This window comes from Salvia splendens, chromosome 14 (assembly GCF_004379255.2).
Source record: "Salvia splendens isolate huo1 chromosome 14, SspV2, whole genome shotgun sequence".
Classification (NCBI taxonomy): domain Eukaryota; kingdom Viridiplantae; phylum Streptophyta; class Magnoliopsida; order Lamiales; family Lamiaceae; genus Salvia; species Salvia splendens.
The window spans coordinates 6,059,603-6,085,205 of NC_056045.1; the positions used below are offsets into that span (position 1 = coordinate 6,059,603).

General features: G+C 40.9%; 2 protein-coding genes and 1 pseudogene across 2 annotated transcripts; 1 reads left to right on the forward strand and 2 right to left on the reverse strand.

Annotated features, from left to right (window-relative positions):
• Positions 1-14,372: 14,372 nt before the first annotated feature.
• Positions 14,373-16,622, forward strand: LOC121763826 (cinnamoyl-CoA reductase-like SNL6). Its single transcript, XM_042159910.1, has 5 exons — positions 14,373-14,722; positions 14,908-15,065; positions 15,687-15,878; positions 15,962-16,293; positions 16,404-16,622. The coding sequence occupies exons 1-5, from the start codon at positions 14,590-14,592 to the stop codon at positions 16,501-16,503; spliced, it is 915 nt and encodes a 304-aa protein (XP_042015844.1). The 5' UTR covers positions 14,373-14,589; the 3' UTR covers positions 16,504-16,622.
• Positions 16,623-16,863: 241 nt separating this feature from the next.
• LOC121763827 lies at positions 16,864-19,706 on the reverse strand (annotated as a pseudogene).
• Positions 19,707-21,083: 1,377 nt separating this feature from the next.
• LOC121763421 (WEB family protein At5g16730, chloroplastic-like) lies at positions 21,084-25,120 on the reverse strand. The gene is made up of 3 exons (XM_042159433.1): positions 24,583-25,120; positions 23,902-24,097; positions 21,084-23,835 (listed from the first exon to the last, which is right to left on the reverse strand). The coding sequence occupies exons 1-3, from the start codon at positions 24,597-24,599 to the stop codon at positions 21,283-21,285; spliced, it is 2,766 nt and encodes a 921-aa protein (XP_042015367.1). The 5' UTR covers positions 24,600-25,120; the 3' UTR covers positions 21,084-21,282.
• Between the last annotated feature and the right edge of the window lie 483 nt (positions 25,121-25,603).

The following is a 25,603-nucleotide window of genomic DNA, read 5'->3' on the forward strand; positions in this document are numbered from 1 at the left end:
CGGCTCAACAGCTGGCAGTGAGTCAGTCCGCCGCGAACCCACCATATGCACCAAGACAGTCGCGGTCTTCTCGCAACAACCATTCAGCCATTCCGGGCGAGTCAGTCACCAAACGAGATGGTCAACCAGACCAGTGACCCCAGCGCAATGGGCAGCCCCCGCGCGACTATCCTGTGGTCCATATCTCAACAGTGGAACGTGCGGAACAGACTCGACAGGGCATCTGTTGGTGGTGCCCGGAGAAACACTCTCGAGCTCATGTCTGTGCCAAGAAATTCTATGCACTGATGGGTGTAGATGATGAAGACGAGGAGATCCCAGTGTATGACGATACAAACGTGGAGGATGATGGTGAGAATATGGCAATTTGTGGTGATGTCTCACGAGTTCTCGTCCTGTACCCTAAGATCAAGCCTCGTTCTATTTGCTTGCACGGACGAATTAATGGCTCTTCGGTGTTTATATTGATCGACGGCGGCAGTACCCACAACTTTATCCAACCCACCGTCGCGGAAAAGCTAAGTCTTCCTATCAATGTTATTTCTCCGTTTCGAGTGTTTGCTGGTGATGGGGCATCATTAAAATGTGTCTTCGCATGTTTTAACACCCCGGTTACATTGCAGGGGCACCGGTTTGAGATCGACTTATTTATTCACCAAGTCAAGGGCCCGGATATTATTTTGGGAGTGAAATGGCTGCAGGATTTGAGCGATATCACAAAGAACTTCCGGAATCTCACTATGAAGTTTGGTTAGAATAATCAGCCAGTGTTTTTGCGAGGGGAAGATGCACCCCCGCGCCCAATCTCTTATAACAGTTTGTTTTCTCTCATGGGCACAGAGACCGAGGCAGACATCTTCGAACGGTACAACCTGATACCTCAACCCCGACCTCGGGCTCCGCCAAGGCTGATCCAGATTTGGACACCATCCTTTCTGACTTCACATCAGTTTTGATCTTCCGTCGAAGTTGCCACCAACCCGTCAATGGGACCATCGGATCCATCTGCCGGCAGGGACAAAACCTGTTAATGTTCGACCTTATCGCGACCCCTATTTCCAAAAAATGGAGATCGAACGGCAAATTCTTGAGATGCTTAAAAAGGAGGTGATACAACTCAGCACAAGTCCTTCTCATCCCCAGTACTCTTGGGCTGCAAAAAAGACGGCACTTTTCGCTTTTGTGTCGACTACAGGGCTCTAAAGGCAGCAACCACACCCGACCACTTCCCTATCCCTACTGCAGATGAACTTTGTGATGAACTCCATGCAGCGCGGGTATTTTCTAAGTTGGATTTGCGCTCCGGCTATCACCAAATCCGGATGCACGCGGAAGATGTCCACAAAACGACTTTTCGCACCCATTACGGCCATTATGAATTCCTCGTCATGCCATTCAGGCTCACTAACGCCCCGTCGACATTTCAAGCCACCATGAACAACCTATATCAGCCGTTCTTGCGACGCTTCGTGATCGTTTTCTTCAATGACACAGTGTATAGCGCTTCGGCTGACGATCACAGGCTCCACCTCCGACAGGTTCTTAAAATCCTCCAAGATAACACTTTTTTCATCAAGAGGTCCAAATGTGCTTTTGGGGTTCGGACTATTGACTACGTAGGCCATATTATCTCGACCGGCCAGCTCCTAGCCGATCCAGCGAAATTGGAGGCCATGCAGGCGTGGCCATCGCCTTCTAATGTGAAACAACTCTAGGGATTCCTTCGCCTCACATGCTATTACCGCAGATTTGTCAAGAACTACCCCATTATTGCCTCACCTCTCACTGAACTCTTGAAGAAATATGCCTTCTCTAGGACCGACTCAGCTTCGCAGAGCTTTGCCGCACTAAAGGAGGCCATGTGTTCGGCCCCTATGCTAAGGCTGCCCACTTTTGAGCTTCCCTTTGTCATAGAAATTGATCCTTCCAACCTCGGCATTGGCGCCGTGTTACTTCAGGAGAATCACCCTCTCGCCTATTTCAGTAAGAAGTTGGGACCGCACCGTCGTTTGGCTTCGACATATCATAAAGAGCTTTATGCCATTGTTGAGGCAGTTCAGAAATGGAGACAATATTTGTTGGGACGGGAATTTATGATCCGCAGTTATCAACGCAGCTTGAAGGATTTACTAACGCAAGTGGTCCAGACACCCGATCAGCAGTTTTACATGCGAAAATTGATGGGCTTCCAATTTCGCATAGAATACAAATCTGGGGCGTCTAATAAAGTTTTCGATGCCCTATCTCGTCAGGTGGACGAGCTGCATGTAGGCGACCCGAGTCTCCTCGTCTTATTCACACGGCCGGCAGTCGCAATCATCGACACGATCCGGCTTGAGAATTCTTTGCTGGACGAAATGTGCGAGTTGCAGAAGTTGGTGGCAGAGGGTCACGCTTCGACGCACATTTCTGTGCAAGATGGGATCATCCACTTTAAACGCCGCATGTTCCTCACTAGGGACTCTTCCGCTATCCCAGCCATTTTGGCTGAGTGCAACGACGCCCCGACGGCTGGCCACCCCGGCGCTCGTCGCACGCTTGCTCGTGTGGCAGGATCCTTCTATTGGGCAGGGATGAGATCCGACGTCAATAATTATGTTGCGGCTTGCGTGACCTGTCAAGCGACAAAGTACGTCCGAGACAAGCTAAACGGTTCGATCCAACCGTTTCCAATCCCGGACATGGTGTGGGAGGCGGCCTCAACAGATTTCATCGTCGGTCTTCCTAAATCGCAGGGTTACACGGCAGTGATGGTGGTGGTTGACAGATTGTCGAAATACGCCCATTTCGGGGCTTTGAAACCGGGCTTTGATGCGCCAAGGGTAGCCCGCTTGTTTGTGGACACGGTGGTCAAACTTTATGGATTTCTAAAGAAGCTTCTCTCCGATAGGGACTCTATTTTCATGAGTGGTTTTTGGGATGAATTAATTTCACTCAGCGGTACAAAATTGCAATTCACCACTGAGTAATACGCTCAAACGAATGGCCAATCGGAGGTCACTAATCGAGCTTTGGAGCAGTACCTCCGAGCTTATACATTTGACTGCCCGCGGTGTTGGTCGCAGTTGCTTCCATGGGCAGAATTAGCTATGAACTGCTCGTTTAATGTGAGCATGGGCATGTCGCATTACGAGGCCCTTTACGGACATGAACCACCCAATTTATTTGACACATATTCACGGCCTTCTCACAATGCGGAGGTGGCTGAATTGCTGGAGGAGCGCGAGACCTTACTGCGATAGTTGAAGGCGCGGCTTCGCCATGCTCAATCGCTTATGGCTGCGCAGGCGAATCGCCACCGTAAGGATGTGGAGTTCGCGGTGGGCGACCGCTTGTGGCTTCGCCTTCGACCTTATCGTCAGCATTCAGTGGGGAGGCCGATATCTGCCAAGTTGGGACGTCATTACTATGGACCATTTCAGATTACCGAGAGGATCGGCAAAGTGGCCTACCGACTTCAGCTTCCCGTGGAAAGCCACATTAATGATGTCTTCCACGTTTCGTTGCTTAAGCCTTTTATCAGCTCGCCGTCCTGTGGAACGCCAGTCGCCTTACCACCAGAATTGTTACAAGGTCACCCGCTTGACACACCAGTTCGGGCTGTTGAGGAACGCACAATGTTGGTTGATGGTGTTTCGCAGGTGCAATGTCTTGTGCATTGGGCGTCTGATGTGAATGGTGCACCCTCTTGGGAGTCAGCAGCACAGTTAGTGAAGGATTTTCCCCATTTGCGCCTTGAGGACAAGTTGTTTTTCATCGGGGGGAGTTGATAGGGACCCCGACAAGAGCTTACATGAGTCGACCGATGAAGATGACAAACCAGAACGCATCGAGCAGCCAGGCGAACACAACCAGCCAAATACGCAGATTATATTAAATATTAGTTAGATTTGGTATTATATTATTTTTGCTTATTTTCCTTTCCAGACATTGTTATTTACTAAATTAGCTAGAGTTAAATCTTCTTGGATTGTCTTCTTGATTCTTTCCAGAGACGTAAAGTCGAATCAAGTAGGGAGAATTCTATAAATTATAGAATTCCCATTAGATCGAGTCATTGAGAAATAAAAATAAATTTTTTTTCTCTTCCCTTGCTCTCTTTTTCTTTCGGTAAACCCTTAACATCAAAACTAGTGTTCATCGATCAATCTTTCAATTTGCGTGCTCTCTCAATCGATAGGATAACTGGATCCTATCATTGCAGATATGAAGTTTCTGGGTGACGATGAACAATATCTTACAGTTGCTACAAGTGTTGAACATGTAACTAAATCTTGTCAAGATTCATGTAACTCTTAAAAAAAATTAGGCCACATGGGAGCTATTGGTGGTGTTGCTTTCTCGAAGAAAAACAGGAACTTTTGCATCAACGGTAGTAGGTAAATATCTTACAAATATAAGGAATTTTGAATTTTCTTCTTTTTTGAATATTTATCATTCACATGTTTGTAGAGAAATCTGATTTGGAATAAGTATTGCAGCTAGTTGTTCATAATCTTGAAATGAACAAACTAACATGTTGATCTTTTCAAATTGTGTTAACACCATGTATCTCTGAGAGTTGCTTCCTGCATTTTCTTGGTTTAGTGATCGGACATTGAAGGTTTGGAGCTTTGATGGAGAAGCTGGAAGTGGCAGCCAATGACAAAGACATAAACTCGTTAGCAGTGGTTCCAAGGTTAGAAAATTAAACAAAACTGGAAGACGCTCGTTGTGGCCCCACTTAACACATATCTGAGAGAAGCAGCAGAAGCGAAATCATCAAATAAATAACTTTCCCTTGTTTCCTTTGAGAAGGAAGAGATTTGTTTACTCTTGGAATACGTAACAGAATGGAATACAAAACCAAAGCTCTGCCATATAGCCCAGTTTGTTCTGCATCAACTATTTTGATGGTCGAAGGTGGCGATGATATCCGTTTGATTGGCATTGGAAGTAATGTATGTATGCCTTTGCCCCAACAAAATTTTTGTTGTTTGTTTGCAAATGTGGAAAGCTGGCATATGGAATCAATCCGGGTCGGGCTAGTGGGCCACATGGGAATGCTTAAACGAGACAACCCGGATGGTCTAAATCTGTCTGCTGGGTATGGGGCCTGTTTGTCCTAACTTCAGAAACAAACAGCCTGTTGTAACTTTATCTCATTAATGAAACGCGTTCTACAACAAATGCATAGGTCTACAACAAATGATAATAAGTAGTACTAGTATAGTATAAAGTTTTATTTGGTGAATTTATTGTATTTTCTTTTGAATTACACATATTTGGTGTGGTGGTTGATGTTTGTGGTATTAATTGACTGACATGGTGAAGCTGTAACCGTTAAATAGTATGGGCAGCGTGTACGACAGCTCACTAGTGTTTGCTTTGTGTTCATTTAATTCATCAACATTTGTCCAAAGAGGGCTGGCTCTCTTTGGAGTTGTGGTAGATCAAAGTTCTAACTCTCTACTCTTTGAGATTGATGGTTATCCAAGGATTTCTCTGTCCGAAGAGGGCCCTATAAGAACATCCACAATGGCACCTAGCGCACCGCCTAGCCGAGCGCCGGCGCTAGGCGGTCGCTAGACGAACCATTGGAGGATCCGAAAACCGCCGAGCGGTTTTCCGGATATCAATTCGCCTAGTGCTAGGCGGTCAAAAACCGTTGGGCTATGCGCTGGGCGATCCGCTCGGCTCCATTGCAGCGCCCGGATCGCCCAGCGCATAGCCTAGCGGATTTTTTATTTTTTATTTTTAATTTTCGAAACACTATATATACGCGATTTGCACTTCATTTTCATTCGCACCACTTGTATTAACGAGTACTCTCTCTATCTTAATTTCTGTACAAGATCAACACCGAGAAATGGATCTGAACAACGAGCCTAGTTCAGGGACGAGCGGTTCTCAAACTCCCCCAATCCCCATTGGAGGCGGATGGAATCAGATGCCCGGGTACTACAACATGTACCCGTGGCAGCAGATACTACAACTTGTATATGTCTCGTAAATTAAATTCCGTATATTGTGTTATTAGTGATGTGGCTATTGATGTGGCTGGGCTATTTATGATGTGGCTAGGCTATGGCTGGGCTATTTATGATGAGTTAGGAGGATTTTTAGTATTGATGATGTGGCAGGAGGAGTTTGTGGTTAGGCTATGGCTGGGCTATTGCTGGGCTATTCCTATCGTGGATGCTCTAAATGACGGCTGTCGACGGACTTTCGTTATACTCCATCCGATTTCTAAAAATATGGACTCTGATAATAATATTGATTTAATGCAAAAATTGATAAAGTATGAAAAGCAAATGAAAAAATAAGTAAAGTAAGAAAAAAGAAAAAGAAAAAGTAGTGAAAATAGAAAGTTTCTTCTTTTAGGAAATGTACGAAAAGAGAAAAGTTTTTGCTATTTCTTGAAAAAAGATGGAGTATGTATTTTACTAAATGTGGAGCTTCTTCCCTCTAACTTACGTATACATCGAAAATAGACTACGATTTGAGAACATTGATATAATCATCCGGGTGTTGACAATAAACCAAGTCTTTAGACTAACTATGTGGTTCACTTCAAACACCACGACTACTCAGTTGCTGCACATTCTTGTCTTTCACACTGACACGATAATGATTTGAGTATACGTATCCTTCTTATTCTATCAGACTGCTCTTGAATTCTTTTGCATTCCCAAACTTATGATGATACCGCCTATTTTCCTCTTCAACATGAAGACATACAATGATGTAATTATGATGATCCCATCTATTTTCCTTTTCAGCATGAAGACATACAATGTTGTCTTTTGGGTTCATTTCATTTTGCTAGTGCTTGAAGCAATTCATGAAATCCCCCAATCACTAAGGAAGATTTTCGACTATTTTTGCAATAAGTATCTGGTTTGGTAAATTACCCTTTCAACATGGACGCCGTGGATTATAATTTGCAAGCTTTTCCATTTTCGCCATCACTAAATGAAAGTGCACCATCTTGTAGTCTTAAAAGATTCATACTTCTACTTATATACTAGTCCCTCTATTTCCTAATAAAAGTCTATTTGGTTTCGGCATGGATTTTAAGAAATATATAAAAAATGGGTTGAATAAGTTAAAAGAATATATATCCTACTTATATAATAGTTTTATAATAAAATGCGGGACCTGCTTACCATTTATGGTAAAAGTGAAATATGACTCTTAATTGGGACAGACGAAATGGCAAAATATGACTTTTAATGAAGGACGGTGGAAGTATATCCATAAGTGCAGAAATTGGAAGGTCACTATCAAGACAATCCAATTGACAAGGTTGCTTATAGCCAATCAAAAAATAACTAAAGGCTTTAGTATTGTGAAGGTCTGATAGAAATTTATAATATAGACAAGACTGAGAATTTCGAGTACTAAAATTTATAATGTAGATAAGACTAAGAATTTCGAGTTCAAATTTCATTAAATAAATCCGAATAATAGTCTCTCGTGTTAACTACAAATTGCTTATTAACTGTATCAGGATAAGAGTCTTATCTGGATATAAATCGATTATCTTTAAATCAAATTAGCATGGTTGCAATTTGATTTGAATGGATTTACTTTGTCATTTATTCCCGAATATGTGATGATGCTATTTGTGAAAAGAGCCAAATACACATGCCCCAAAAGCCAAACCAAACACCTACAGTTGAGAAACCGCACGTTTTTTTCCTACCAAACTTTTTCATTTTCTTCTGAATTATGGCTCTAATTCTCTCTCTCAGTGTCTCTCATCATTGCATTCTGCAAGTGGAATCAATCATTAACAATACTATATTTTAAATTTTTGAACTGCTCTTTTTATAGGCCAACCTTTTTGATACAAATCCGAAAAATATGAATTTTCGTAAATATTAAATACTATTATTTAATCTGACATGTTACATCCATGATTAAAAGCTTCTAGACCATTATCTTGGCGACTATTAAGAAGAAAAATAATACTCCCACCGTCCCTAATAATTTGTCACCATTTGACCCGGCACGGGTTTTAAGAAATGTAATAGAAGATCGGTTGAAAAAATTGGTGGCTTGCGAGTTCTAATTTTATATATTAGTTTTATAATAAAATGTGAGTGTGAATGAGTTAGTGGAATGTAGGATCCACTACCATGATAAAAGTGAAAGGTGACAAATTTTTAAGGACGAATGAAAAAGGAAATAGTTGACAAATTTTCAGGGACTAACAGTTCATGTCAAATTGGAATGCTTCAATCCTAGTCAACTTATGTCAAATTGGAATGCTTCAATCCTAGTCAACTTTATTCAATAATTCAACTGTGCTCTCTGTTCTGTAAAATTGATATTGGACTGACTACAAGCAGAAAGATTTAATGTGATCTTTAAAATTAATAAGTCAAATTTTGTTTTACAAATAGTTCAATTTTTACATTTCAATGCACATCGTGAGAGGTAAAATTAGGCGATTAAATATTATTTCATTCTTAAAATAACTATGAAGATAATTACACAGCAAAATTTAATGAAACAACTGTGTTAGCATCTTGACTAACTTTAATTATTTCAATAGCGTAGAGAAGACTAATTGCTGCTACTATTTGTAGAACTGTCCTCTTCATAACCCATAATAACGACCATAAATCATAATTTATTTGGTAAAATATTTCTCCTACATTCAATAGGAATAGTAGCATATGGTCTCTTCATAATTTATAATAACAACTATGAATCACAATTTAGTTGGTAAAATATTTTTCCTACCTCCAATAGGAATAGTAGCAGCTGGCCTCTTCATAGCTCATAATACCGACTATCACAATTTAGTTAATAAAACGTATTTCTATATTTAATAGATTGGGGCACGAATAATCTTCAGAGGGTTAGATGAGAATCATTATTGATTCTTTTTGAAAAAAGAAATGAAAAACACAGAACTATTTGTTAAGAAAGGAAAGATTGTAATTAAGATTAATTACCTAAATCACGTAATTGACAAAATAAGTTTCATAGAATAGGATTATTCTTTTCCCTTGTGCAAGACTTATCATGTATATTGTTTTCTACTCCCTATTTAAAAGGAACTATATTCAATGGAATCATCATCCTTTTCTACAAACTATTTTTTATGTCTTCTTCTGTACCGCTTAACATGGTACCAGAGTAGGACTCAGAAACATATCATCATCGTCCCTAACCTCTCTCGATCCTATAGCCAAAATCTGCAGAAAACCACCCAATAAACCATGTCAGAAGACGATAGAACATTGGTCTCATCCCAGTCGGATGAGATCGCTCGGCAAATCGCTGAAATCATGAGCAAAAGTTTTGCCATGATGATGCAACCAACAACAGTCAAACCAGAAGATACAAATAACCCACCAGAACCACCAATAACCTACAAAATCGATACTCAACTTCTCCACATTGGAGGAAACAAATTGAATGGGGAGAATTACTCCACATGGGCCGTACTGATGCAAACGACAGTAAGTGGCAAGGGGATGGTTTCTCACATAATTGGAGTTCCGCCTTCCCCGCCACGGACAGATCTAGCCTTCCCGCAATGGCAGCAAGCCGACCATTGCGTGTTTACATGGCTCATACAGAACATCGAACCACGGTTTGTTAACCGGGTTTCGAAGCAACTGACGGCCAAACATATCTGGGATGCGTTCGCCGTCACGTACGGGAGCGGAGGAGACAAACTCGAAGTATACAACCTGTACACGAGAGCAAGTATGGTGAAACAGGGTAACCAATCGTTGGAGGAAACTTGGAGTACCCTACAAGATTTGTGGTTATCAATAGATCAAAAATAAACAACTCGGATGAAGTACCCCGAAGATATCGAGATACACGATCAATTCATCCAAGAACTGAGACTTTATCAATTCTTAATTGCAATTGACAGTAAGTATGAAACTACCAAGATGGAGATAGTGAAGATGGAGCCACTTCCCCCTGTGGATCAAGCCTACAACCTGGTCTAGCGTGGGGAAACACGATCTCAAGTGTTACATCCCGACAACTCCAACAATGGAGTTACTTCAGATGGTGTAGGCGCTGGACTCGCCGTTCGAGGAAGGCATAATCAGCCCAGCGGCTGGGTGCCTAACGGCTCGCGGGGCGGCGGTCGCGGCGGCGGAACTGGATGGAGCCGGCAGAATGACGACGAGGACAAATCCAAACTGGTGTGCTCGTACTGCAACAGAAAAAAACACACCAAAGAGTCATGTTTCGAGCTAGTCGGCTACCCCGATTGGTGGATAGAAAAACACGTAAAACCGTGGAATGCACCACCGCCTGCTCGCACAACACCATGGAACCGCAACAGCCACGCTGCCGCTGCCGTCGGAGAACAAGATCGTTCCAAAGATGGAGGACGATTCCCCACCACCGAGGGCAACCGAGAGGTTTCCCAAACTCGGAGCGGCGATAGAGGAGGCGCGCACGGAGGTTTTCAGCCGGCGAATCAGACCGGAGCGGGCAGTTTTACCGGCGGGACCGTGATTGCAAACTGGGCGGAGACGGAATTGACCGAGAATGAGGAAACGACGCAACAAGGTAAGTTAGGATTAGGGTTTGGGGAGGTTTTATGTTTGGATCCCCAATTTTTTAAAAAATCCCATATTATATCCCATAACTTACCAGATTTGCATAAAAGATCCCATTTTTTGCAAGTTGACCCCTGTACTTCTTTTTCACCCAAATTGAGTCCTTAATTTCGAAACCACTCCAAAAGTGCCCAAATTTTGTGTGAAAATCGATTTCAGCCCTTAGAAAACCTTGGAACTGCATGTAAAATATCTAATGATGTTGGGAAAAATGATCGATGTATATTTGATTGTGGTGCTACCGACACAATTACTTATGATGCTTCAGATCTTAAGAATATCCAAAAACCAAAGAAATCTTATATTCAGACTGCTAATGGTGAATTTACAACAGTTGAAGGGGCAGGAACTGTGAAGATATCGCCTACCCTCTAGTTATCAAACTGTCTATATATTCTGTCTATGTCTCATAAACTGTTGTCTATCAGCCATGTTACAAAAGATTGAATTGTACTTTACTAATGCAGCCGCACTTCTGTCTGTTGCAGGATATCCAAACCCGGGAAATAATTGGACGTGGTACTGAACGCGATGGGCTCTACTACGTAGACGAGATAGCTCGAAAAGGGACTATCATGCTAACTCACGGGTCTGCAGATCGGAAAGCTTGGCTTTGGCATCGACGTTTGGGACATCCCTCTATCGGTTACTTAAAATTATTATTTCCTGATTTTATTCCTAAGCATGACATGTATTACGAGACTTGTTTTTTAGCCAAAAGCCATCGAACTTCTTATCCTTTAAATAATACTTGTGTTGATTCTCCTTTTTCCTTAATACATTCGGATGTATGAGCGCCCGCACCAGTTACTGGGGCAAGGCCTTAGATACTACTTAGTATTTGTAGATGATTGTTCCCGTATGACATGGGTGTATTTTATGAAACACAAATCCGAAGTCTTTGCACATTTCTCCCATTTTTTCAATCTTATCCAAACCTAGTTTCAGCAAACTATTAAAATCCTAAGATCAGATAATGGGGGGAGTTTGTTAATACCAGCATGTAACAATTTTTTCAAGAAAAAGGCCTAATACACCAAACATCTTGTGCTCATACTCCTGAACAAAATGATGTTGCCGAAAGAAAAAACTGCTCTCTCCTAGATATGACCCGCTCTATGCTCATAGAATCAAAAACCCCAAAACACTTCTGGCCAGAAGCCATTGCCACCTCAGCCTACCTTTTAAACCGACTACCCACAAGTATCCTCAAACATCAAACACCACTCCAAGTATTATCCACCTTTATCAAAATTCCTCCACCTCTAACTCTTGAACCTCGTATCTTTGGATGTTCCGTTTTTGTCCACACCCCTAAACATGAAAGAACCAAAACTTTCCCCATGTGCAATTAAATGTGTTTTTGTTGGATATGGGGTGAATCAAAAAGGGTATAGGTGCTTTGACCATAAAACCAACCGAATGTTCATCACAATGAATTGCAACTTCCTTGAAACTGAGTACTTCTATACCCATCTTAGCGGTCAGGAGGAGAGTAATGGGGATAATAATATTGAGGACCCGCTAAGTTGGATATCAATGTCGTCGTTGCCAACTCCAAATAATCCTAAAGCGGACCTAACAGAGGCGGCAGTACGCAGTTCCGCTGAGCAAGCCTCTGAAGTAGGAAGGCCTATCGTCGAAGGTGACACTCACCCAGTTAAATCCCCGTTGAGGTTATCCGATGTAAGTACTCATGACCCTGTTTCCTCATATATTTATCCTACTAATGATGTGAGCGCAGAAGAAGTATTAGATCCTGTTATGGAAAGCACAGATGGAGATTCAGGGGGAGTGGGTGAAGTAGAAGGGATTGACCCCGATACATGAAGATATATTCTTCCACCAAGGCCGAACAAGGGAGTTCCACCGAAAAGATATACACCTAAAAAGATCAATAGGAAAGCCCGCTACTCCGTTGCATGCTTAGTTACAAGTCATCTATCAGAGATGGATCATGCGTTCGAGAAGGCGTTGTATAAGGAAGAAGATATCCCACAATAATGGGAGGAAGCTATGAGGCACAAACATTGGAGAGAAACAATGAAGAAAGAAATAGATGCCCTCATTCGAAACAACACGTGGGAAAAGTGTGTTATACCTGGAGGGAAAAGACCAGTAGGATGTCGGTGGGTCTTCACCATCAAGAGAAGACCAGATGGATCGATAGAAAGGTACAAAGCAAGATTAGTTGCGAAGAGTTACACCCAGACATATAGGGTGGATTATTCAGACACATTCTCCCCAGTGGCCAAAATGAACACAATTCGAGTTTTGCTATCTGTGGCAGCAAACAAGGATTGGTCACTCCACCAATTCGATGTGACTAACGCCTTTCTGCATGGTGAGTTAAAAAAGGAAGAAGAGGAGTATATGGAGGCGCCACCAGGCCTTGCAGCAGAATTCAGGGTAGGTGAAGGATGTAGGCTCAGAAAGACCTTATATGGGCTAAAACAGTCCCCAAGAGTGAGGTTTGGAAAGTTTGCTGGAGCAATGATTAGCTACGAATATACACAGAGCAACTCTGATCATACCCTGTTTCTAAAGAAGCGAGGAGATAAAATTACTTGCTTAATCATATATGTCGATGATATGATTATCACAGGTGATGACCCTGAAGAGATCGAGAACTTGAAGAGAAATCTGTTTCAGGAATTTGAGATGAAGAACTTGGGAGATATCAAGTACTTTCTTGGGATTGAAGTGCTGAGATCACAAGGAGAAATCTTTTTGAGACAGAGGAAATATATTCGCGATATTTTGGCAAAAACAGATCTCCTGGAATGTAAGCCGGCAGATACACCTATGGCCGTCAACCATGGATTGAAGATTAGTGATGGAGCTACGTTGACCGATCGGAGTCGATATCAACGACTAGTAGGGAAACTCATCTATCTCTCACATACTAGACCCGATATTGCATATGCAGTAGGAATTGTGAGTCAATTCATGCATAAGCCACAGACGGATCATATGGAGGCATCGCTCAGAATTTGTCGCTATCTGAAGGGAACAACTGGGCATGGAATATTATTATCCAAGAATGGAAGTCTTGAGATTCATGGATACACAGATGCTGATTGGGCAGGGAATCCGAACGATAGGAGATCCACAGCAGGCTACTTTACCTTTGTTGGAGGTAACTTAGTGACATGGAAAAGTAAAAAAACACAAGGTAGTAGCTCTCTCAAGTGCGGAAGCCGAATTTCGTGGGATTAAAAGTGGACTCACCGAGATATTATGGCTAAGAAGATTGATGAAGGAACTTAACCTCGCTCCTAACAAGAAGTGTTAGTTGTACTGTGATAACAAGGCGGCTATAAGCATCTCAGAAAACTCAGTTCAACACGATCGAACAAAACATGTGGAGGTGGATAGACACCTTATCAAGGAAAAAATTGAAAGGGGAATTGTTGAGTTTCCGTTTGTTCGTTCAGAAGCTCAGCTTGTCGATATATTGACAAAGGCTGTCAATGCTAGAAGTTTTGAAGATGTTCTTGGCAAATTGAGTTTTGGAAATCTGACTACTCAATTTGAGGAGGAGTGTTAAGAAAAGAAAGATTGTAATTAAGATCAATTACCTAAATCACATCATTGACAAAATAAGTTTTATAGAATAGGATTATTTTTTTCCGTACAACTTCGCATGTATATATATTGTGTTCTACTCGCTATTTCAAACTATATTCAATGGAATCATCATCTTTTTGTACCGCTTAACAGTATTAGGGGAGTGCTGGTTAATAATTATAAGAAAAAATAGAGGATAAAAATAATTATTGTTGTTTACCTGTGACTAACTACCACCTTCCCAACCATCTGCTAACCACACACTCTTTCAATGCCCAAATTTTCTTTCATTTGCCCTCTCTCTCTCTCTCTCTCTCTCTAAATACATACACCCCTTCGATAATCCCTCAACTTCCTTCCAAAACACACACTCTCTCTCTCTCTAAAACCCCTCTACATTGTTGACATCCCTCCGACTCTGTACAGTTCCGCAATGGCGCCAGCTTCTTTCTGGAACTCATCCAAAACCGTCTGCGTCATGGACGCCTCCGGCCGCCTCGGCTCCGCCCTCGTCCACCGCCTCCTCCGCCGCGGCTACACCGTTCACGCCGCCGTCCATAGCCACGGTATATTTATTCATCTCTCTTATCTCTCTTATCTATCTATCTATCTATCTATCTATCTGTATTCTCAGTCGCTTTGATTATCTATCTATCTATCTATCTATCTATCTATCTGTATTCTCAGTCGCTTTGATCGTATTTAGGTTTCCGATTTTGAAATTTTGATGTGAAATTGGTTGGATTTTCAGAGGAGATGCATCGTTACAAGAGGCAATCGATGGAGAAGAAGGAGCTGAGAGTATTTCATTCTGATCCATTGGATTATCACAGCATTTTGGATGCTCTCAGAGGCTGCTGCGCCTTGTTCTACTCCTTCGAGCTCCCCTCCGATCACTCTACCTACGATGTAAGCTCGTCTCCGATTTCTCCCCCCTTTCACCTATCTCAAATTGTAGAGAGAGAGAGAGAGAGATTTGGTCGATTGCTTTTTGCAGCTTATTAAATTCCTTTGATAGCTCACAAACCAGTTTCCAATGACTGCTTCTAGAAGGATATTGATTGAGTCTTATTTTTTCTCAAGCCTTTTATTGGGGACGGCTTAAATGAGAAAACCAACAAAGCTACGTGTGCACGCAAAAATCCAAATATATTTCAATCTCATAGGATTTCACTACGTCATCCATTACGTTACTCTGTATTTTTCCACCTTAAGCTTTATTTTGTTTGCATATATATTTCGAGTAAAATTATCAAAGGAAATTCAACTTTAACTGATTTTTAATCAGCTTCATTTTTTATAAAGTTCATATCTCTTCAATCTTTTATCGTTGAATTGTAGTTAGGAATTCGCCCATACGAAATCTAGAATGCGACATAAATCGGAATTAAATGTCGTTTGGAATCCAAATGGAGACACCACACCCTTTGGAAACTACCCGACAGCTTTAGCTGTAAACTTGTGTAATTGTCTTCGTCAAAGTTGCAAGAAAGTGCAATTGATCACGTTAGAGTGATTGTATTTGTGCAGGAATTTATGGGTGAGTTGGAAGTAAGAGCGGCCCACAACGTGTTGGAGGCGTGTGCTCAGACGGACACAATAGAGAAGGTCGTCTTCACGTCGTCTGCAACGGCCGTCGTCTGGAGGGAACACGATGATAGCCGGACATCCGACGTCGATGAAAGAAACTGGAGCGATGTCAACTTTTGCAATAAGTTTAAGGTAGTTGTTAGCTAGATAATATTTCTTTTATTTCAGATTTGACTGTCTTGTTATAGTGTTTCATCTCGTAATCTCGTATGCAGTTATGGCACGGCCTGTCGAAAACCATAGCCGAGAAGACGGCATGGGCGTTGGCAATGGACCGGGAGGTGAACATGGTGTCGATAAATGCAGGGCTGTTGATGTACCCCGACTTGAGCATCAAGGACCCCTACTTGCTTGGGGCCGCTGAGATGTTCAAGGACGGCGTCCTTGTCACCGTCGACCTCGACTTCCTCGTTGACGCACACATTTGCGTCTTCGAGGATATCTCCTCGTATGGCCGGTACCTGTGCTTCAATGGCATCATAAACTGCAACGACGACGTTGTGAAGCTGGCAAAGATGCTCCTTCCGTCATCGCCGTCACAAGACATGTAAGTCGGTAGCTTGGTGGCAGAGCTAGAAATATTTTTGAAACCATGATAGAAACGATAAAATCTGTGTCTCTGAATGTTAAAATTCGTGAATCGTGTTGTGATCACAGGTTCGACGACGACAGTGTGCACCAACAGAGGATAAGCAACATGAAATTGCGCAAGTTGATGGTGGATTTCGAGAGTAGATTACAAATGACAAGCGACTGATGAATGAATCGATCGATTGATTTGTTCAAGGGGAAAAAAAAAAGACACAAAATCACGAACAGTTTCCACGAAAGGAGACGAACATTTTGGCAATGTACATTGCATATGTCGAGTGAAAATGAAGAAAAGTAAAGTCTTAGATATATTAGAATATTTTCTATCTCACTAAAATAGTGTGTAGCATATTCCCTATATATATGCGATTCTTTGAACCTAGCAGAAGAAGAAAAGGGTAAAGTGGCTGATGTCATGAGATTATTCCCCACAATGAACTTGGCCATGTATAGTCCAAATCCCAGCAACATATTTGACAAGGCGTTATGATCAATTGATACATCTACCTAAGTCATTTCACACACATCATCCAAATGCTACTTTTTAATATTAATCTATGCTCATAAATTTACAAACCACAATCCATGGATTAGATACATGCATTCAAGCAGAGGAAGAGGGAATAGTAATGCACTACCACTTAAACTGCTACCTCATATATGTGGTGGATACTTCATACTATACGCAGTGCTCAAACACTCAGTGAGATCGAAGTAATTGTAGAAAGCTTATACTTGCATAATCTAGTAGAGTTCTGTGGCCTAAAAAGTACCTCCGTGCTCGATCTAACAGCAACTTCTTTCCATTGTGACGACCAAGAAGGTCCTTCAACGCGATAATCACGCAAAGCATACAAGACTTGGACTTCCGAATGAACTGCAAGGAACAAAACCCGGCAGTAAAACATGTGAAGAAGTACAGTGAATGCGATGCAGATTTTTTGTGGCAAAATCCAACAGAGGTGACGAAAGCATGTACCAAAAGAAAACATGCTAGTCTTCTGAAAGGTCATATGACTGACTTTCGATCTTTTGATCTTTCTTAATGCCCGGAGGTCTTCTTGTTTGCCTTTGAATTCGAGAAACTCTCCCAATATACACTTATTCCCTTTGACCTCCAACCTGCATTACATTAGGCAAAATGTCCACATTCGTTAAGTTGTAGGCCAAGCTCCTTTAAAAAATGAAAAGTCGAGCTAGTCTAAGGGGTTCAACACAACAGCATCAAATCTCCGATGTTTCACATGATCTTTTCTAAATCAATGTGGTGTTAAATTATTGACTCTATTTTTGAAGGGATCGACATGCTTGCAGCACAGCCCTTAAAGTTGTCAAACTGATTAGAAAGCTATTAAGACACAATCATAAAAGTGACTCTGAAACAAACCTATCACATGCTGGAGCCGTGCAGAGAACAGAGTTGAGCTTCTCGGAAAATGACTCCTGCGATTTCTTCCCACGAAAAAGCGCACCTTTGATCCATCCAGAATATGAACTGTTGTGTTCGGGTTTTAATTGTGTCCACTGACCATAAGTAATGACCTCAGGTGGAAAGGGACCGATTGGCTGATAGAAAACCAGCAAGGTCAGAAAAACGAACGACTACATACAGTTTACAATTTACACACGCTGCATATACAAACACACACTACACAATCACACTCCCACAGAACAAGTATGCATACTTCACACACATACACTCACATTACACACGTAACACCCTGGAGGAATCCTAAGAAACTTGCAAAGGATAGTTTTCACTAAACACACAACTCATGTAGGAAACAAATAAAACCAAAGGGAAAAAAAAGTATTTCTCTCAATAGCAGGCAACAGCAGTCCCTCAGCATGAAACCAATACAGATTAGTGGATCACCCAACTCTCGAGTCATAAAACGAAGAAAAGGCAGGAAAAAATAAATCAATCAAGCATATCCCATAAAAACATAGAAAACAAAAATCATACCAAAAATTCGGATCAGGGCATATGACTTTATAAGATAAATATCCTTCTGGAAGAGCAACTCCCCTTTGTTCAAGGTACCCTTCAAGAATGGAAACCAAGTGCTCGATTTCAGCTACCTGAATCGTAAAAATTTAGATTATTTGTGCAAGGCATGAGTTCTTGCAAGAAAAAGAAAAGCACTAGTTTTTGAGCTAGAGAAGATGACAACTCTTAGGATCAGACGATACTTAACCACTAAGAGTTTTTGAAAATCTTATAAGATATCTTATTCTTATCTGTTCTAGGCCAACGTACTCAACAACTACAAAATACTCCGTAATCCCACTATATGGAATCAGCTCATTTTTAGATGATATACAAGTCAGGTCAGCTGTCAGCATGCTCTACGTGCCATAGTACTCAGTAACTTCAAATCTAAGTCCTCAATCTTATCACACAAAAGCTACGATTGTGTTTATAAAGCATACAACACCGTCAAGGTTAATAGAAGAGTCAAATTGTTCACCTAGCAGTGGTTTCCAAATCCACCTCTAACTAAGTCATAGTACCCTATAGAAAATGTGGTGAAGTATGCAAAGTGTATGCAACCTACAGACAGCCTGCAATCGAGATAACTGCAGATTGTGCTGCAGCATTAGATTTTCTGATGGAAGATTAGTAGCTTACGGGATTGGGAAGGCGGTCAGTTCTTCGATGCTTTTTGTCAGTGCACACCCAATTACCATCCTTATCGACCGAAACAAACCCCGATACATTCTTTACAGAAATCACTATTGCCTCACTGCAGAAGAGGAGCACAACATTCACCCAACCATAACAATTCAAATTCCTCTGTAAACTTAATGAATTAGTACAAAAGGAGCTGACGATTCACCAGGCAAAAGCATCGCTAGCTTAAACACACTAAACAATGGCGTAGGAAACAAGACTACAGAATCAATAAGCACATGAAATGTATAAAAGAGGGAGAATTACTGATTAGTGACGAGAACAAGATCAATGTTTTTGCGAGAAGCAGAATCAGGGTCTGGAATTTGGAGCCCAACGTAAACTTTGCTCCCGGCATACAGCTTCTCCAATCTATTCCCACACAATTACACATCAATAGAAATGAGGATAGTTCAATTCGTATTAATAAATGAAACCTTTTAGCGACGGCAGTAAGGGCATTGAAACGCGAGGAATCGAGATCGAATTCGGCATCATCGTCGAAGAAAAATCGCTTAAATATGCGGTAGAAAACCAAACCGCATATCAATTCGGCGAACATCGTTAGCTTCATTGATTAATCTGTAAACTATGGCGAGAATCCTACGGAAGTATAGATTATTTTGGGGTTTTGAATCTTAATGTTTAAGGATAGTCTGGTATTATGAGCCACTCTTTAATCTCACGCTATTTCACTTTTTTTTTTTTTTTTTTCACATCCATTTCACTATACCTTTTTCTCTCTCCTATTTTTATTTGCAAAGTCGTGGTGACGTGATGATTCAGATAAATCTCTCAATTAACAAAATACTACTACTAGTAACTTACTCCATTTCATAATAAATTACTACTAGTATCACACCTTTTTTCAATTTATCTCATGACGCATATCATTCTTTTTTTTAAATATCTCTCGTATTAATATAAAATATATTATTTTCTCAATTCATTTAACACATAAAAGATAAAACATTATTTTCTAAAATTTGTATCATCAGTCAAGTATGTCATCTATTATGCGATAGAGGAAGTACTCCTAAAAAATGCAAAATAATCTTATTAGAACATCTACAAGATAAATAATTATCGTATTTACTTCCGTTTCATGAAAACTTTGTTTTTAAATGATACTTAGAGAAGATATTAGTACATTTTTTTAAAGATGTATGATTGTATCTTTATTTATTCTCAATACTAAAAACAAATATGATTATTTTTATATACTTTTTTAATTTACCTTTTTCTTAAAATTTATTTAATTTGTCATATTAAAAATGAAATGTTTTTCTTTCTAGATTGTCCCATTAAAAATAAAATATTTCTTAAAATGAAAATAGTATCATTTCTACTTTTTTTTCCTTCCCTTTATTTTATTTTCTATTCATTAATTCACAAAATAACACTAACACTATATAAAGTTATGGATCGAAAAGCAAACATTTCTTATATCTAATGAGACAGAATATATTAATCTTTTAGAAGGTCATTGCTATTGTAATTTAAAATAAATTTCTATATTCATGCAAGTAGTAGCCACTTCAGATTTGCTATTAATAAAACATTATTTGAGTTCTAAAAAAATATTATCTATACTTAGAATATAAATGACGAAATTGGTTCTTAAATAGAACTCCCTCATTCCAATTTGAAATGAAATATTTATTTTTCAACACAAAATTTATATAATCTTATTCTGTAAGTGAATGAGTAGGGAACTATTAAAAAGTATGAAAAAATAGTGATGGTGTTGTTTCTATCCATTTTAGCTTAGTCACACCGTCACAACATACATTGCCATGCTCTTGTCATATACTCCTACCTCGAAACTCTGAACTCGTATTTGTAAGATCTCAATGAAGATATGCTCATGTATATCGAGCATAGCGTATGAACACGTACTATTTCATTTCAGAGATGCATGCGTAACATCCCCGTGGCACGATGACATAACCTAACCTTGTATATTTCATTTCATCGGTACACGTCAATACAAGATCCCGTGATGTGTAAATCGAAACACGACATAGAATTAAAGATCAGACCTAATAAAAAAAAGGGGCAAGTCCACCACATAACTCACATTACATTGTCAGACAAATAATATGCTAAAGCATGATGGTACAAATCTCCACTTTCAACTTTTCCAAACAAACCTAATAAGAGGGCTGAAATTGGAACAAAAAATGAAGCAAATCACCAAAACCAAATTCCATTGCAAATATGAAAAAAAATATTCACTTTACCTCCCTAAACACAAATATATATCTGCTATCACTTGTGATTGCTACTGCCCTTCTTCTTCAACAGGCTTCCAAACTTCTGCAGCAGAGCCTTTTTCTTCTTCTGATTGCCTGACTTCGACTGGGGGCTCCCGTTGTTCCCAGCACTATCCCCAGACAACACCCCGTTCGCTTGATCACACATATCAGCGCCTTCGCCTTTTGACTCTAGCTCATCCTCTAATGATTCTTGCTCCGTTTCTCTCCCAGGAGAGAAGTCCTTCGCATCGATCTTGCAGCCTTCCCACATCTTCAGGTCGACCTCTGTGGATTCTGCGTTCCTTTCACCACCTTTTAGTTTCTCATTCGAGTTCTCAACTTCATCACTAGATGCATTCGCTTCGGCTTGCCCCTCCTTGACAGGCAGCTCGTTCGGCTGAGACTGGGGTTCGGCTGCATGCCTCACATCTCCCCTGCCATTCTGTTCGGAGAATTCTACCGCTTTCGGAAGCATATCATAGTCTCTCTCGCAGGTCGTTAGGTTGCCACTTTCTTCCTCCTGCTTGGCCAGTGCTTCTTCGAGTGACTTAGATAGCTCCTCGATTTTTTCCTTTGACGCTGCCTCCCTTTTGTGCAGATCCTCATTCTCTGCAAGAATCCTATACAATCGGTTTTCCATCTCGTTCGCACACTCTTTGAGCCTCGCGCTCTCCTCGTTCGCTTCACCAAGTACTTGCTTTAGGTGAATCGCCTCTGAATCAGCCTCGCTGAAGGACTTATTCAACTGATCCCTCTCCTCCTTCGCTGCAGACGACTCTTCCTCCGCCAGTTTTAGCAAGCTCACCAGCCGTCTTGCTTCGTTTTCCATGCTAGCATTCTCTTCTTCCGACTGCTTCACCAAATTCGACATATCTATCTCCTTCTGCTGATACTCAGTTTTCAAACTATCATAATCGAGCTTTGATTGTTCAAGTGATTCAATCAGCCTGCTTAGTTCATTTTTCATACGGCATTTCTCTTCTTCAGACTCTCTCACAGACTTCATCAAATCTTGATCTTTCTGCTCCAACTGAGCCTTTAAGTTACCATAATCGAGCTTTGACTGTTCGACTGAATCAATCAGCCTGCTTATTTTGTTTTCCATATCGGATTTCTCATCTTCGGACTTTTTCACAGAATTCGCCAAATCTAGCTCCCTCTGCTCCAAATCGGCCTTCAAGTTACCACATTTGTGCCTCGACTCCTCAGCCGAATCAGTAAGAGCATTGATCTGTTTTCTTGCATCATCGAGCATGCTTTCATACTTCTCATTTGTTGATTTCAGAGACAGTCTCAGATCCTCTATTTGTGTTACGTGACTTTCATTTTCAGCTTGACTTGAGATTAGCTTTTCTTTAACGTCTCTTGCTTCCGAGGAGACTTCGTGCAACGCTGATGCCAAACTCTCCAATGCCTTCTTGCTTTTCTCCTCTTCGTCTCTGTTAGTTTCCAGCTCGTTCATGAGCTTGTTCTTCTCTTCCAACAGCTTTTCTACACTAGCAGCTGCAATCTTTTCGTTGTTGAACGCCGTGCTTCTCATTTCTCTCATGGTTTCGAGTTCAGACTCGAGCACTTCAACCTTCTTCACCAGTTCAGAAGATTCTGCTCTAGCTCGCTCTAGACGATGCTCTGACTCCTCCAAGCCACTTTTCTGTCTCTCGCTTGAGACCTCCAACGAATCGAGCTTCTCCTTGAGCACCTCGATTTCAGACTTTGCATCATGCAGCAGATCATTACTGTCTTCCAGTTTCTTCACGACCGTTCCAAGAGTTTCTGAAGCCGACTTCTCTGACTCACGTGCTTGCTCAGCCTGAGACGTTAGCTCCACGACTTGTTGATGAAGCTCCCTCACTAGATTATGCGCATAACATTCGGACAACTTTGAAGCCTCTAGATCAACATTGAGGTTCTCCATCGCAGCATCTTTTCCGGCCAATTTCTCCTCAACAAACTTCACTCGTTCAAGTTCTTGTCGAAGAGAATGTATTTCTAACTCCAAACCTGACACTAATTTGTTGTTCTCAACGGCCTGCATCTCCACCCTCGACTCAAGCGCAGATTTCAAGCGAATCACTTCAGCAGACAGTACCTCAACCTTCTCTGCATGGATCTCGGCTATTTTTGTGGCATCGTCAGCATGGTTCAGCGCCTGGTTCTTAGCAGCAGACGTCATCGCCAGTTCTTGCTTCACGTTCTGAAGCTCCTGAGTCGTGGACAGCAGCGCAGCCACATCCACGGCATGCTGACTCCTCACATCCTCCAGCTCCTTCCGCCATTCGTCTTCCTTCATGTGATTCTCCCCGAACCCCACCTGCTCCATCTCAAGCGCTCGAAACTTCTCAATCTCAGTATTCTCCTCCGCACGTCTCTGAGCCTGCAGAGCTTCCTTAAACTTATCGTTCGCCTCATCACACAATCTCTGGGCTTCCTTCACTTCATCAAGAGCCCTTTCCTTCTCCTTCTCGACTGAAACCAACTTCTCATTCGCCTTCTTCAGATCATCCAGCGCTTGACTAAGCTCCGCCTGAAGCTCTGAAGAGGGCCTCACCAAACGCGTTGGCTTCCTCTGACACGAAACACAAGATCAGCACAATGCAACTACGCATTAAAAATCAGAGTTACTTCGACTTACATCGGTTGGGGTGCTGGGCTTGGGAGACATCCTCTCCACTTTAGACTTGGGCGTGACGGATCCCGGGGATCGATCCATGGAGAGGCGGCGGTTTTGCAACGAGGAAATCGAATCACCACTAGGCCTAGCAAGTCCCCGGCTGATTCGAGGAGTTGCCGGTGATGCTTTAGCATTTGGAGTTCCAGATAAACTAGATCTACACAAAGCAGAAATTCTTCAACTCTCAACTCAAAAATCCAAGATCCACAAACGCACATTTCAGGAATGAAGTTCAATTCCACAAAAATGGATAATAATCCAAACATGGAATAGTTTCTGCCAATTCCACTTCTACAGCAAGGCATTTTCACAACACGTGCTAAATCCCAAAAAAAAATTAAACATAAAACTTAATTAAATTAAACACTAAAATACACAACAAATCAACCAAGATAACTATGCAGGTTCAATAAACAAGCAATTTTTCGGCAACCCAAAGAAATTGAAGCGACATTTTCTAACTACATTACGTTCTTATCTTATCAATAAACACATATCTGATCATCAAACACGAAAATGGCAGATTCAATTTAGAAAAAATAAAATAAAATAAAATTCAAACACACACACACAAAATTATAGCGAATGAGAAAGCAAAACCGCATCAGATCCACAAAAAAGAGTAGATAGAGCTACACTTACTTCGATTTAGCAGACATTGCGCAAAATCAAGAACCTCTCGCTTCAATTTCTTCAACAACGAAGTAAAAAGGAAAATGGGGGTTTATCTATAATGTCGACATCGTGAAAAGAGAAAGAGAAATTATCACTCCAACTCTGAGAATAAACCTGAATCTAAAATCTTTGGTTTCAACAGAGTGATTTTAGGAAACAGAAAAAATTGAAAAAGAAAAAGAAATGGAAATATTTAGGGTGGTGGAGTTGAGTGGGGTGTTCTTGTCGCAGATTCTAACAAACCACCGCTGCTCTTTCTCTGTCTCTCCCCACCACCTTTACCAGTCATGAAATTACCAAATTGCCCCTACTGCCCCTCCATTGCAAAGGCGGTCTCTTGTATAAAAACTGTCACAGACAAAAAGGAGGAGAAAGAGAGGGGAGAATGTGAATCTACTGCCTTTTTCAGCTAAAATGGTGGGATAAAGAGCTCTCTACAAAGTGAGAAACTTTAATCAAGCTTCAGAGCCATTTGCTTTTTTCTGTTTTGCTCAAATGGAAACAATGCATTGATTAATATGTGGATTTGGTTTTAATTTAGAAAAATTCGTTGGGAAGAATAAAGCTTAATTAATTGTTTTTTTAATCGATGCAGCTCTGTTTATCCAGATAAGAAGCATCATTAATTTCTTGGAATAAAATTGGAGGAAAAAAAAGGAATGTTACCGAATGATTCAACCATGAAGGTTCAGTTTTTAGCTATTTTTGCCCATTGTGTCATATCTCGAAATCATGAGCTAAGGATTGGTTAATATTTTTATCATATTAAATGATTTATTATTTAATGGTTTTATAGTTGGGACCTTAATTCTTTTTTTCTTTTTTTTTTCTTATAGTGCTCTCTCTCTCCGGATTTGGATCCTCTACGGTGCACAGCACTGCTGTGCACCTCACAACACATTAAAAAAATTTTTTTTTTATATTAAAAAATTATTTTATTAGGTGCACACCGTAGAGGATCCAAATCCCTCTCTCTCCCCTGTTAATT